Genomic DNA, 14,911 nt, shown 5'->3' on the forward strand with positions numbered 1-14,911 from the left:
GGGTGCCCCCCTGCCCCCATATATATAGGAGCAAGGGGGGAGGCGGCCGGCCTATGGAGGAGGCGCGCCAAGGGGGGAGTCCTACTCCCACCGGGAGTAGGACTCCTCCTTTCCTTGTTGGAGAAGGAAAGAGGAGGAGCAGGACTCCTCCTTTCCTTGTTGGAGAAGGAAAGAGGAGGAGAGGGAGAAGGAAAAGTGGGCTGCCCCCCTTGTCCAATTCGGACCAGAGGGGGGCGCAGGCCTCCTTCCTTTTGGCCTCTCTCCTCTATTCCCGTATGGCCCAATAAAGCCCATATACTCCCCGGCGAATTCTTGTAACTCTCCGATACTCCGAAAAATACCCGAATCACTCGGAACCTTTCCGAACTCCGAATATAGTCGTCCAATATATAGATCTTTACGTCTCGACCATTTCGAGACTCCCAGTCATGTCCCCGATCTCATCCGGGACTCCGAACTCCTTCGGTACATCAAAACTCATAAACTCATAATATAACTGTCATCGAAACCTTAAGCGTGCGGACCCTACGGGTTCGAGAACAATGTAGACATGACCTAGAACTATTCTCGGTCAATAACCAATAGCGGAACCTGGATGCTCATATTGGCTCCCACATATTCTACGAAGATCTTTATCGGTCAAACCGCATAACAACATAAGTTGTTCCCTTTGTCATCGGTATGTTACTTGCCCGAGATTCGATCGTCGGTATCCAATACCTAGTTCAATCTCGTTACTGGCAAGTCTTTTTACTCGTTACGTAATGCATCATTCAGTAACTAACTCATTAGTTACATTGCTTGCAAGGCTTATAGTGATGTGCATTACCGAGAGGGCCCAGAGATACCTCTCCGACAATCGGAGTGACAAAACCTAATCTCGAAATACGCCAACCCAACATGTACCTTTGGAGACACCTGTAGTACTCCTTTATAATCACTCAGTTACGTTCTGACGTTTGGTAGCACCCAAAGTGTTCCTCCGGTAAACGGGAGTTGCATAATCTCATAGTTATAGGAACATGTATAAGTCATGAAGAAAGCAATAGCAACATACTAAACGATCAAGTGCTAAGCTAACGGAATGGGTCTAGTCAATCACATCATTCTTCTGATGATGTGATCCCGTTAATGAAATGACAACTCATTTGTTCATGGCTAGGAAACATAACCATCTTTGATAAACGAGCTAGTCAAGTAGAGGCATACTAGTGATACTATGTTTGTTTATGTATTCACACATGTATTATGTTTCCGGTTAATACAATTCTAGCATGAATAATAAACATTTATCATGATATAAGGAAATAAATAATAACTTTATTATTGCCTCTAGGGCATATTTCCTTCATCTTTGTATACCATAAAATAAGTTTCAAGTACATTTTAGTGTATTAGCAATGTTCTACAAAGAGTGTGTTAATAGTGCTAACTTTCCAATGTCAATTGATCAAGAAATGGAAGTTAAAAAATCAGGCATGCAACTATGCAGACAGATAACCATTGGGAGATAAATATCAGGAATCATTAACTAAAACTGTCAATAGTTCATCTGTATGGTGTGAAATGTCTTGGTAAGATCATAAAAACAACCAAATTAGACCGTTATCAAACAACCACAACCCACTCCCGAGAGCAAACACAAAAATGTACTCCCTCTGTTCCTAAATATAAGTTTTTTTAGAGATTTTAATATGGACTATATATGGAGCAAACTGAGTCAATCTACACTCTAAAGTATGTCTATATACATCCGTATGTAGTTCATATTGAAATCTCTAAAAAGACTTATATTTAGAAACGGAGGGAGTATGAAAAAGATATAGCTAATATGGCGAGCATATCCACATCCATTGTACGACCATAATGCATATCCACGTCCGTGTATTCCTGATCGATTTCTACTACAGGTAGAGTCATCACTCAAAACACAACAACACAAATTTCTCCGGTGTATCTTCTGAAGCCGAGTGCAGTTGTATTTCTCGAACGCTAACATTCGTATGGTACAAACATACATGTTACGTCGGCTCTTAGGCTCTTCCCTCCGGACAAAGGGTATAAACCGCTCACTCGACAAAATCGGTTGCCTGCGAAAGGGGAGATCGATGTACACCTTTACCCCTTGAATTTAGGATATAGGCGGGCTAATAGTTGTTGCTATCTAGGGAGGAGAGATATACGCATACATAACTTACATATGAATAAATTTGCTTGGGTTTTTTATGGACTAAGCAGAAGAAATATACGAGTATAGGCTTGCATGTTCACCAACACTCATGGTGGTTGGCCCTCTCTTTTCCCTTAGTTTATAGATTGTGGTCTCGGCGGCATCTGGAAGATGGTGAATCATGTGTTGGGTTCATGGTTCGTGGATGACTTGTATGGTTTTCTTCCCCGCCGTCTTTGTCGTGCGGGGGTGCCAGATGTGGAGATCGATGGCGTGTGAGGGGTGTTGCTCCGATCTTATTCGTTCAACAGTAATGGTTTCACCTTTGGTGAGCCACTTTGGAGGTCTAGAAAGTTGCATATCGGCGATGCAGCCGCATCGAGCTTAGGCAATGAGGTGATCCATCATTTTCTCTTTTGGTGGTTGTTGTGATGGCGCGAGAAGCAGGTGACGGGCGTTGGTATCAAGCGTAAAGGTTTCTTCGGTCTTGATTATAATTTTTCTTATTGTCTTTTTTGTGTGTGTAAAGGCTCGTAATTTGCTGTCTTTTCAGTTTTATCAGGTTGTTGTGTATAGGACTTGTACTATAATCCTTGTGATGTAAATAAGACATGTATTGCAAAGAAAAGGACAAAGATCTCATCCAGTTAGAGAACATAGCCAACGTACGTCAACTTATACGAAGTTCATGGGTTCGGGCTATGCCATCCTTAAAGAATAAGTGGATGAGAGAAGTGCATATTTCAATCCCCAATTCTAGATCTAATCTAATTTACAACCTCCAATTTCAATATCATTTCATTACAACCTCAAACTCTTAAAACCGGCAAGAATTCAACCATCCCCTCCCCATTGACCGGTTTTGACATGTTGACCGTCCAGTCAGCAAGTCGCGTCTGGAAAAATTTCAAAGTTCCAGAAAAAATTTGTAAAATAAAAAATGCAGGAAAAGTAAAAAAAAAATGAAATAATAATAATTTTTTTCTAAAAGTAAAAAATATGGAAAATCATAAAAACAATTCTAACCATCTAGAAAAGATTTTGAACTTTCTTTTTTGATTTTACAGACTTTTTATATATTTTTCAGAATTTTTAGAAAGCAGCCCCGACTCTTTTTTATTTTTCAGAATATTGAATTATTTCAGGATTTTTAGAAAACAATCCAATTTTTTTTTCACTTTTTTAGAATTTGAACCCTTTTTGCCTTTTGATTTTACATAATTTTTTCAGGATTTGCTTTACCTCACGTGGCTTACTGACTGGACGGTTAACGGGTCAAAACCGATAACCAGGGAGGGGAGGTTGAATCTTGACCGATTTTAAGAGTTCGAGGTTATAATGTTGACAATACTTAAGTTGGAGGTTGTAAATTAGACTAGGGAAAAAGTTGCGGGTTGAAATATGCATTTCTCTCTAAGTGGATACACCGATTATTAAGCCAATTTAGTTTTAGATTTAACCATCATGCCCTTTAAGTCAAAGAGGTATGTTTTAATCTTCACCGTTGATTCAACTAGGGGTTTACCCAAAAAATCAACAAAATAAAGTTCAGTAGTTAAGCTAAATTTCTTTTATAGTTTTGTTTCGAGGCTGCATTTAGCTTCCAACAGCCAAGTATTAACCTACAAGCAAGCCACATCTAGTACCATCCACTAGCTGTAGCTGAGCCACCGTGTATGATGATATATTTAGGGCTAAACATGGTGATGCAAACTTCAAACTAAGATAGAAATTTGATGGGCCTGACAGGTGTGTGATGCAATAATTTATCTTGGCGATGCACTGTTCTGCTGAACACGCATGCATGTCTTGTCCGGTAGCGTCACACTCAGCTGCTCAAGCTCTATAAAACCAACCGCTCGCATATATGCATTCCTCCACCACACCGCAACCTCACTCACACACAAATTCAACAATGGCTTCCATGGTCTCCATCCTCTTGCGCTGCTCCCTGCTACTTCTCCTCCTTGTCCAGTCCACACAATCCTCCGTCAGCCAGAAACCCAAGAACGCCATTGCCGAGGAGCCTCATCCTTCGACCTCGCACACCTACATCGTCCTCGCCAACCAACTCGCCAAGCCGTCCAAGTTTGACACCCTCGAGCATTGGTACGCGTCCATGGTGGGCAAGAGCTCCAACCGCAGTCCCCTCGGTGAAGAGTAAATTTGAGGATTCCCCCATATGAAAAGCTATTGTAAAAGTGAAGGAGGTGTATTTGGCAGGTAGGGAAGTGACTTTAAACTCTGAGAATATAGCCAGAGTCTGGAATGATCCCATTAGGGGTGCTGCTCCTTTGCGTGTTAAATTCCTGGCTCTGTTCAGCATCTGTAATTATCAGGAAATTACAAACTTTGAGGGTGGTGATCTTTTTAGAAGAAACCTTCACCCGCCCCTTATGGATCAGTGAAACGATCTAGTTAAGGTGGTTAACTCTTGGCATTTATCCGATGAGACGGATTGTATTCGCTGGAAATTAGGGAAGAAAGGTAAATTCTCGACCAAATCGGCCTATACCTATTTGGAGAGAACCCTGGCAAGGTGTGATTTCAGATGGATATGGAAAGCAAAAATCCCTCTTAAGATTCAGATTTTTCTCTGGCAACTGTTTCAAGATGCGGTTTTAACTCGAGATGTCATGAGAAGGCGAAAATGGGCAGGAAATCCTAAATGCTCGTTCTGCAATGAGGTGGAAACCTCACAGCATCTTTTCTTTACTTGTCCTGTGGCCCGGTGGTCTGGAGGACAGTTGGGTGTGTGTTTGGCACATCGCTGTGTCCAAACAACCTTTGGCAGTACTTTTCCTGGTGTTACATTTTCCTTCCTGATGGGGCTAAATTTTATACATTTGGTTTGGCAGCTATATGCTGGGCGATTTGGATCAGTCGCAATCAGGCTACCTTTGAGCACAAATCTCTTAAAAGTCCTTTTAATGTGGTGTATGCCGCTTGTGGCTTTTTGACATACTGGGCAGGTTTGATGGCTGGCGAGGAACGAGAGTCCATGGAGCGTAGAGCCAAGATGCCGAGGTCGAATGCATCGACGATGATGAGGATTTGTGCGCCTCCGTCAACGACGAACTGATGCTACTCCACAATCTACGAAGCTCCAACGCTGTGTCTACCTAGTTTGGTTTTATCTCACTCCTGCGCGAGTTGTTTTTTGCTCTCCCTGTGTGTTAGCCTACAGGCATGGTGGTGTTGGACTGTTGTGGTTCCTGCTGGAATTTGCCTTGATTTGGTTAGGTCTAGAGGTTTGTGTGATGCTAGGTGTCACTGGGGTTTTCGCCCCACGATGAGCTGCTCGATGACGAGTGCTCATAGTGGGTTTTCCAGTGATGCTTTGATCTCGCCTTACCCCTTTCTAGTTTCCTTATGTTGTAGCCGTTATGTTGGGTCTGTGTTTGGTGAACTTTGTATTTCCGTTATGCTTTTAATGGAAAGGGGTTATGGCCCGGGTCAAAAAAAAAAGAGCTCCAACCGCATCCGCTACACCTACGGCACTGTGATGCATGGTTTTGCGGCCCGTCTCACGGACGGCGAGGCCCAGCGCATGGCGACCGCCCCCGACGTGTCCCGCGTGTACAAGGACAGGGTGTACCACACCCAGGCCACGAGGTCGCCGTGGTTCATGGGCCTCCACGACGACTTCGGCGCGTGGCCGGACGCGGAGTTCGGCGACGGCGTCATCATCGGCTTCGTCGACACCGGCATCTGGCCGGAGCGCGCCAGCTTCAACGACGCCGGGCTCGGCCCCGTCAGGTCCACCTGGAGGGGCAAGTGCGTGGACGCCCTGGGATTCAACGCCAGCTTGTGCAACAACAAGCTCGTCGGCGCCAAGTCCTTCGTCACAGTCGAGCTAGATGCCGGTGGCCTCCTAACCGATTCGAATCCGAGGGACATCGCTGGGCACGGAACGCACGTGGCGTCAACGGCTGCAGGCGCCGAGGTCCCCTCGGCCGATCTCTTCAAGTTCGCGGGCGGGAGAGCGAGCGGCGTGGCGCGCATGGCAAGGATCGCCATGTACAGGGCGTGCAACAGAGGATGCTTTGCCTCAGACGTTGTCGCGGCGATCGACGCCGCGGTGACCGACGGCGTGGACCTCCTCTCCATGTCCATCGCATACCCCGCGGAACCCTTCTACGACGACCTCCTCTCCGTCGCCACGTTCGGCGCTGAGCAGAGAGGCGTCTTCGTCGTCCTGGCGGGCGGCAACAAAGGCCCGACAGCGTCAACCATATCCAACGTGGCCCCGTGGATGACCACCGTCGGCGCCGCCACCACGGACCGGGTGTTCCCGGCGACACTCCGGCTCGGCAACGGGGTGGTGCTCACCGGGCAGTCCCTGTACAACATCCCGTTCTCCCAGTCCCAGGGCGCGGGCATGATCCCGCTAGTGCGCACCTCCTGCGGAGAGTATGATCTGAAGCCCGACAAGGTCATGGGCAAGGTCGTGGTGTGCTCCCAGGATGCAGGAGCTTCGGCTGGCTTTGACGTGGAGAGAGCCGGCGGAGCCGGGATAGTTTCCGTCCAAAGTACGGAACGGTTCTGGGACACGGTAATGGCCCAACCCTTCCCCCTTCCCGGTCTCCTGCTCAGCTCCGCCGGCGGCAAGAAGCTGGCCGATTACATGTCGTCCGTAGCGTACCCGGTGGCGTCCTTCAACTTCACCTGCGACACGGTCACCGGCGAGAACCGGGCGCCGATGGTGGCGGGCTTCTCTTCGCGGGGCCCAAACCCGATTGTCCCCGAGATCCTGAAGCCGGACGTCATCGCGCCGGGAGTGAACATCCTCGCCGCCTGGTCAGGTGCTGCCCAGCCATCGGACAGCGACATGGACCCGCGGAGAGTGGAGTACAACATCATCTCGGGGACGTCGATGGCGTGCCCGCACGTCGCCGGCGTCGCGGCCCTGATCAAGAAGCGACACGGCGACTGGACGCCGGCCATGATCCGTTCGGCGCTGATGACGACCGCCGGCCCGCTCGACAAGAACGGCAGGGACATCGTGGACAGCGGCAGTGCCGTCGGCGCCGCCGCGACGCCTATGGAGGCGGGGGCCGGGCTGGTGCTCCCGCGGCTCGCCATGGACCCGGGCCTGGTGTACGACGCCGGCACGCAGGACTACGTCGACTTCCTCTGCACCCTCAACTACGGTGGAGCAGATGCGGCAGTTCGTGCCGGGGCTGAGCAAGTGCGCGAGGACGATCCCCGGGGGCGTGGCCAACCTTAACTACCCGTCGTTCGTGGTGGTGTTCGACGGCAGCACCCGCGTCCGCACGCTGACGCGGACGGTGACCAAGGTGTCGGCGCAGCCCGAGAGGTACAACGTGACGGTCGCCGCGCCGGACGGGGTGAAGGTGACGGTGACACCGACGACGCTGGAGTTCAAGCGGGTGAACGAGAAGAGGAGCTACACCGTGCAGTTCAGCAGCGAGGCCGGAGCGAAGGTGAGGCCGGCCGGCACGTGGGACTTCGGCCACATCGCTTGGGAGAACAGGAAGCACCGGGTCAGGAGCCCCGTCGCCTTCAAGTGGGACAACTGATGCCTGAACTCTGGGAGCGTAATGTTGTGACTCGTGAGTTGATCCACATCGCTTTGGTTGTTGCGAACTCGTGACAATAAAGAGAAGGGAATAATTATCATATGTTTCTTCTCCTGTCCAATTGCATCCAATAATTGTGTCTGGACCATCTCGTCAAACTTGTTTGAATCATTGCTTCAATCCGTGGACCTGCGTAGTACTTCACGTTTGCACTGCATTCATGTTAGCTTACAGTAAATGAAACAATTTTCCACAACACTTCCAGCCTGACTGGTTAAATGAATGCATTCAAAAGGAACTTGGGTAGCTGCATATGAGTTCCGAAGAAATCTTCCAACATTCTTAGAGCATCCCATCCATAATATAAAAAAATCTAGTTCTCTCTACACTTGCATATAAACACATAGACATCTTCATTTTATAATCATAAGAATTCAAATAATTATGTTTCAGTTTGAAACCCACGATTTATGAAATTTATATTTGAATTCAAATTTAAACATAACAAATGGCCCAAATGCATCAAAGTAAAAATGAAGAAGTTTATTGTCCATGGAGCTCCCACAAATCCTCAACAAGGTCTTCACAAAGTATAGTTCATGCCCCGCGCAGTCTTTAATCTGTTGATACACTTGAAGTAATTTCTGGAGTCGGTGTTCATCCTTTCGATGGTTGACACGCGGTGTATAATATTTTTGCTTCCCCTCATTCTCATAGCAGAAGTCTTTCGGCTAGACTCGCTCCTTTTTTCTTATCATGTTCTACATGCTCACACATGTTCTGATGATGCACCAGCTGTTATGATGCTCCACAAATGCTTTTAGTTCCGAAATCAAATGTTTTTGGTTTCGAAATCTTGCAGGGCCCCGAACGGCAAATCGAGCTTGCAATACCTCAAATGCTTCTTGTTGCCTTGAGGGTTTGATATTGTCTTCACAAATATTGACCATGAAGGATATATTCCATCTACAAGATACTAACCTGTGTTGTAAGTTCACCGGTGGTGCCTCCATGTTAGATAACCTTGCAAACAAATGAGACCATTGCAAGACATTTAGGTCATTTTGAGATCCCGACAGACCAAAATATGAATGGCAAATTCATAGATCATTTGGTGACACAACTTTGAAGAATTATGTTGCATCTTTACAGTGACATTTCAGTTGCCCATGTTATGTTGCAGGGAAATTCTTTCACCTTCAGTGCATGCAATCGATGCTTCCAAGCATTAGAGTAAGCATTTTGATGCACTGATTTGCAGAAGCTTGCAGTGTCCATCTCATTTGGTGCTTGAAGATATTTCTCTCCGAAGATCTCAATGACAACCTTCACAAAATTCTTCCAACCTTTTATGATTGTGCTCTCTGCGCTTCAATCCAATCATCAAGGGTGTGTTTGGTTGTGTGCATCATTTTTTGCCCTTTTGCATAGTTGTCCTACTTGGGCCTGGCTGAGCATATGCAGGCTAAAAACTATGTTTTGCGCATCGTTTGGTTACCTCATGTAGGATGGCTGCATTACAGGAGCAATTTTTGTCTGGCCTTTGTTGTCCTGCATTGGCTGGGCTGATGGAACTACACAGTGTTTGCTTGTATACGTTGGACATGATTAATGGTTAACAACTACACATTACACACCTAGTTACACTAGAGTGCCCCGGTGACTACGATGGACAACGGTCGCAGCGCCGCGTCCGATGTGATGAGCATGGAGTCGCGGGAGAGCGGTCCCGGCAATGGCGTGACAAACTAATTGCTAGCGTCGTTGCCGCAGAGAAAGTCTGTGCGGAGGGAAGAATAGACGGGCGCTGAGGCAAAGGATGGGGGGGGGGGGAGAAATGCAGTGCGCGCGTCATGGCAGGGTCAATGTAGTAGGAAGCGGGAGAGAAGGCCAAAAGGAATGACGTCGGTGCTGCCACCAGTGTAGTAGGAAGCGAGCGAGTAGGCCGAGAGGAACGACGCCGACGGTGGCGCTAGTGTAGCAGAATGCGGGGGAGAAGGCCGAGAGGAACGACGCTGAGAATCACGCCGGTGTAGTAGGACGCGTGCTAGGAGACCGAGAGGAACAACGCAGACGATGGTGCCAATACAACAAGACGCGGGAGAGGAGGCCAATAGGAACGATTAGGAGGGAGTAGGTGAAGGAGAATAAGGAGTGTCATTAAAACAAGACCACACATATATGTACAGTCCACGAGGGAGATGTAGATCTACTCGTCTATGATCATCGAAACAGAAAACGTGCAACAAGAAAGTCGTTTGAAACTGCGAGATGAAACTATTGGTCAAAGAGACGTGCGTGACAAACTTGGCAAAATTATCCAAAATAGCTCCAAACATGAACATGGAATTGAACATTTACAATTAACGAAACTATGAACCGGTCTCCTGAATGGAACCACAACATCGATGTGCTTCTTTTTGGTGTAGACGTTATCTACAATCGAAGTTGTGTAGACCAGAAAGGGACTAATAAGTGAACGAGATTAGGAGTTAAACGAACAAACCACGTGCAACCTCGCACCACGTATCACGCCGCACAAGGTTGCATCGCTGGAGCCACCCACGTGGGCTCTTTTGCATCACGGGAAACCGATTCATGGCGAGCTTGGCTGTGATGTGCTTTAAGATTCATGCTATGCAAAGCCTGGGTGGCGATGTGCTCGTATCACACCGCACAAGGTTGCATCGCTGGAGCCACCCACATGGGCTCTTTTGCATCACGGGATACCGATTCATAGCAAGCTTGGCGTGATGTGCTTTAAGGTTCATGATATGCAAAGCCTGGCTGACGATGTGCTTTAAGGTTCATGCTATGCCTTCCAAACATTGAATGCATACAATCGAATGGGCTATTTTTGTACAGCCTGTATTGAAAATTTATTGGGATTTGGGGAAATGCTCTTAGTTAGGGAAAGTAACCTTCTCAACCCGAGCTCAAATGAGTTTGGATGAACAGCAAAATCAAAATATAAAAATAAAAAAATCTGATTTTTTTTGTATGACAAACATTGACAAAAGTTCTGAGAGCTTGAAAAATTCCATCATGAAATCACATTTGTTGGCAAATAAAAAAACCAGAATCAGTGCTCCAAAATGCTTTCGGAAGTAGCATTTTCAGAGTATCGATATCGGGTTTTTTTTTTTGCGACAGTTCCACAAATGTGATTTCATGATGAATCTTTGCAAGCTCTTAGAACTTTTGTCAGAAAAAAAAATCAGTTTTTTTTTCATTTTTTTACTGTTCCTTGTGTACTTCAACAAAAACAGGAAGAGCCTGGAGAAGTAGAAGGCGAAGACAATAACACATGTATTTTTCGTATTCAGCAAACATTTTGTACAAGATAAGCGAGTAATATAACTCCCAAGAGTTAGAGAACGACATATCGGTAACAGCCTGAAAGTTACATAAAGAATTGACACTGAGCCTATTCCAAAGGATGAAAAGGCCTAGAGCATGAGTCTTACAACATGTCCCCTTTTGCAATCGTATAAGGAAGAAACGAGTCAGAACAGAATATGCAAGCTGGCTTTAAGGAGAGTATTTCTCCACAAGCTTGTCAACGTGGAGACGTATGTCATTGATGTGAGGGCGCATCTCGGGCTGTGGCTGAAGCATCCAGGTAACAAACTTGTGAAGTGCGTCAGGGTAGGGAGCGCTCGGTAGCGCTGGCCACTTCAACTGAGCGTTCATAATGGCCAGCTGCAAGCTTCCTCCAGATTCACCAAGAGCATACTCAAAGGGAGAAACACCATACCTACAAAGAACAGAAACGTGAGCATCAGTGATTTATTAAGTAACTACAGGTTACCGCCCCAGTTGATAAGTTGACAGCATTCACGACTTCTCCAAGACCCAGTATGATTGTATCTTGATGAGCTTCATGAAATATGTTTGATTAAAAACTTGTACCAATTTGAGTTTGACCTTTAAGCAGTAAGCCATCTAAAGCATAAGGCATGATTTATAACTACTTTCATTCTTAATTACTCCTGACTTGAAAAGTTGATGGGATAACCATTTGTTGTACTAAATTCCACAGGCTGTCACTTGTCAAGACTGCGAAGAAAAAGGGAGATGAATACTAAGCTGACATAATTTCTAATAAATGTGTCAATGGGTTATGCACTGAAGCAGTTGGAGATTTGGAGCGAAGGTACACCACAAAATAATTGAGAATCATAATGAAACATAAATCAACAGGAGATGCAACTTGACCAAGCATAGTAAATTTACACTGCGACAAGCCATGAGGGACCTTACATGATCGCATAAAGAGTGCAACCTAGCGACCAAATGTCTGTCCTCTCATCGATATCAGCATGACTTGGGCAGTCCCACAATTCAGGTGCGCGAAAAGGTGCAGAGCAATGCTCGGCAGCCCATTCCTGCACCGAAGAAAGATATACATTAGTGATGTTTCAATTGCCATTACTTCTAAAGAACTAACTTTTTGTAAGTATAATAGTTGCATACTCAAAAGTAAGGATGAGTTATCTAGGTGATTTTGCTTTGGCTGAAGGAAAGAATAAAGTAACACCTGAATTTCTTAATATGTGCAGCAAAGTCACTCACAATCGTAAAACTAAAAACAACACTAGAAACAGAAGAGCATTTCTAATAAATCATCCATTCATCTGGAAAGTGAATAAAAGTACTGTGATGGGACAATGGCAAAATGTCCTAAATGATTATATGAAAACCAAAAACAATACGTTATCAAGAAGAGCAGTCTTTCATGAAAAGGCCATGGAGCTAAGACAAACCTGCAACCGTAATGCTTCAGAACGAGAACGAATTTGATTTCTTGCAGGCCGCGAACTCCCAAAATCCATCAAAGTTGCAAGAGGTGCTTGCCCTTTTCGGCGGGTTACAAGAACATTGCCAGGCTTGACATCATTATGGGCATATGGTGGATCAAGACTATGCATGTGCTTCAGTCCTTCACAAATCTGTTGGTACAATTATATTAGTAGACAAAGGGAGATGGGGAGATGCAAAGATGTAACGGCTAGCTATACTTTTCTAATTCAAGTCAGTACGTAATGCACACTTTTAATTCTTAGTTACGTTGAGTGTACAAACGAAATTCCTAGTAAACAGAGAATAAAGTAAGACAGGGGCATAATATGATGCTATCTTCAAAATCCTGAAGCCGAGCTATTCCCAAGTTAGCAAGAGTTAAACTGTAGTCACGTTTATGTAGTACAAAAATATAGTGCGTCGTCACCTGTGATTATACTCTATAGCTTGCAGAGGATGCAATATATGTAAGTCAATGTTTGAGTAATACACAACAGCACATAAGTTGTGACAAAAGCTTGTTCAGTTGTTCTTCGGAAAAGTCGCTAAGAATAGCATGACAGGTCAATACCGAACATCAAACTTAATAAATGGTAAAAGATCACTACAACGATGAAATCAAGGAAGTTCCAAATAGCACTATGACATCATCAAGAAACAGTACATTTATACTACTTTCCAGTAAAAAAGCTGACCTGTTGGAATATTCGCAAAACATCGACCACCGAATAGAACTCTTTCCTAGACTGCATGACTGCAGCATTGTCGAACAGAGTACCATCCAAATGGACTGGGAAGAGTAAGTATGCTTCATGGCTCCAATCTCCCTGTGTACTCTATAATATCATATAAGATATCTCAACATGAAATGTACGTTCAAAGGTATGAATATGATGATTGATGAATAATTAACATTAAGTTGCCTATAAGATGTTATGGCAGGCTAACACATTACTGAGTTTATTTCATCAAACATTTAATTGATGTATCTCTAGATTGTACTCATCAAACAAAAATGCCTCAGACTGTCAGACACACATACAATATTGACCAAAGTTCAACTAACTTGCCTAGCTTCAACATGCATACTTCAAGACTCTATGGCATATGGCATCACAGGGCACGGAAGGCAGGTGCAAACCATGTTTCTACCTTAACTGCTATTATGGCATGGTCAAGAAGCGGTAGCAGATTGGGGTGGTTGAACAAGGACGAAACGCGGATCTCCTCCTTCACCAGATCCAGCTGCTCCCTGCTCTGTATCAGCACCTTCTTCATAGCATATGTCCCGTCGTCTGAACCAACATTAGCACGGCAGCATCAGAATCATAGAAATCTCATAGAATTCCCAGATTCACGCACCAACGGAAACAAAAAACTTCAGTTCTATGCAACAACCAGCATTACAAAACTTAAACCCTGCTCATGACAACATCTAGTAGCAGGGGCGGAGCGGAAGTAGCAAAATCCACATGATTCTGAATACTAAACCACACAGGTGCATTTGTCGGCTCAAGAAATGTGAAGGATTTCATTTCACGGGTTCAAAACGAACGCGCATAACCTGTGACACACGCGAGACACGGAGGCTAGTGGGGCGGGATCGGATGGGGGTACCTGAGACGTGGGAGGGGTGCCTGTCGCGCGCGGCGTCGGAGGAGGCGTCGTGCTCCTTGACGAGGTAGACGAAGGCAAAGCCGCCCTCGCCGATCTGGCGGAGGACGCGGAAGCGGCGCTCGTTGATCCACACGTCGCCACCGCCAGTCGCTGCGTCGTAGAGGGCGTTGAGCCCCGAGAGGGAGCACCCCATACTCGGCGCCCTTCTCCTCGCCGCCGGCGAACTCGGACGCGCGTCCTGGTCACCGGCGACTGCGGTGGCGGAGGGGTGGGTGTCAGCTGTGCTTGTTTAGTTGGTTCGATGTTTTCACGGGTCCACCCTCATACAATGACTTTGCGCCCCTCCGTGTTGTTTTTTCTCGAATATGCACGGATGTACATATCATATATTAAAGAAGGAAAGACATAGAAAGTCTTCATCAGTCAATTACAAGTGTGGTGATTACTCACACATATGTACAATACCACTCCACCTAGTACACATAATACTACTCCTCCCCACTAATCCACCTCGCTAAACCCGCAAACACGAACTCAACGTTTCCTTTCATAAGTCCCGAACGCACCCAAGTCCTTCCTTCCGCCTCTATTCTTCGCATGAGCTGGTGGATCGATGGCAACTCGCCATCAAACACCACAGCGTTCCGATGCTTCCACAACTCCCACAGTGCCAGTAGTAAGATAGCATGCAGATTTTTTGTGACCATCGTATTCAACCTTTGCTTCGTACAGAGCCAAGATTGTAGTGAATCCTGCGGGGTTGGCGTCCACCCAGGCT

At 46.0% G+C, this 14,911-nt stretch overlaps 1 protein-coding gene and 1 pseudogene across 2 annotated transcripts; one reads left to right on the forward strand and one right to left on the reverse strand.

The window, feature by feature from the left end:
* Positions 1–4,085: 4,085 nt before the first annotated feature.
* LOC123116119 (subtilisin-like protease SBT1.7) lies at positions 4,086–7,713 on the forward strand (annotated as a pseudogene).
* Positions 7,714–10,998: 3,285 nt separating this feature from the next.
* LOC123111834 (serine/threonine-protein kinase 16) lies at positions 10,999–14,475 on the reverse strand. 2 transcript variants are annotated; one of them, XM_044532711.1, is made up of 6 exons: positions 14,134–14,475; positions 13,669–13,811; positions 13,212–13,343; positions 12,480–12,665; positions 11,977–12,101; positions 10,999–11,470 (listed from the first exon to the last, which is right to left on the reverse strand). In XM_044532711.1, the coding sequence occupies exons 1-6, from the start codon at positions 14,324–14,326 to the stop codon at positions 11,245–11,247; spliced, it is 1,005 nt and encodes a 334-aa protein (XP_044388646.1). In that variant the 5' UTR covers positions 14,327–14,475; the 3' UTR covers positions 10,999–11,244. The 2 variants fall into 2 exon arrangements, with proteins under 2 accessions (XP_044388646.1, XP_044388645.1); XM_044532710.1 differs by having other exon boundaries at positions 13,212–13,352.
* Between the last annotated feature and the right edge of the window lie 436 nt (positions 14,476–14,911).

The sequence above is a fragment of the Triticum aestivum genome, chromosome 5B (genome assembly GCF_018294505.1).
Source record: "Triticum aestivum cultivar Chinese Spring chromosome 5B, IWGSC CS RefSeq v2.1, whole genome shotgun sequence".
NCBI lineage: Eukaryota > Viridiplantae > Streptophyta > Magnoliopsida > Poales > Poaceae > Triticum > Triticum aestivum.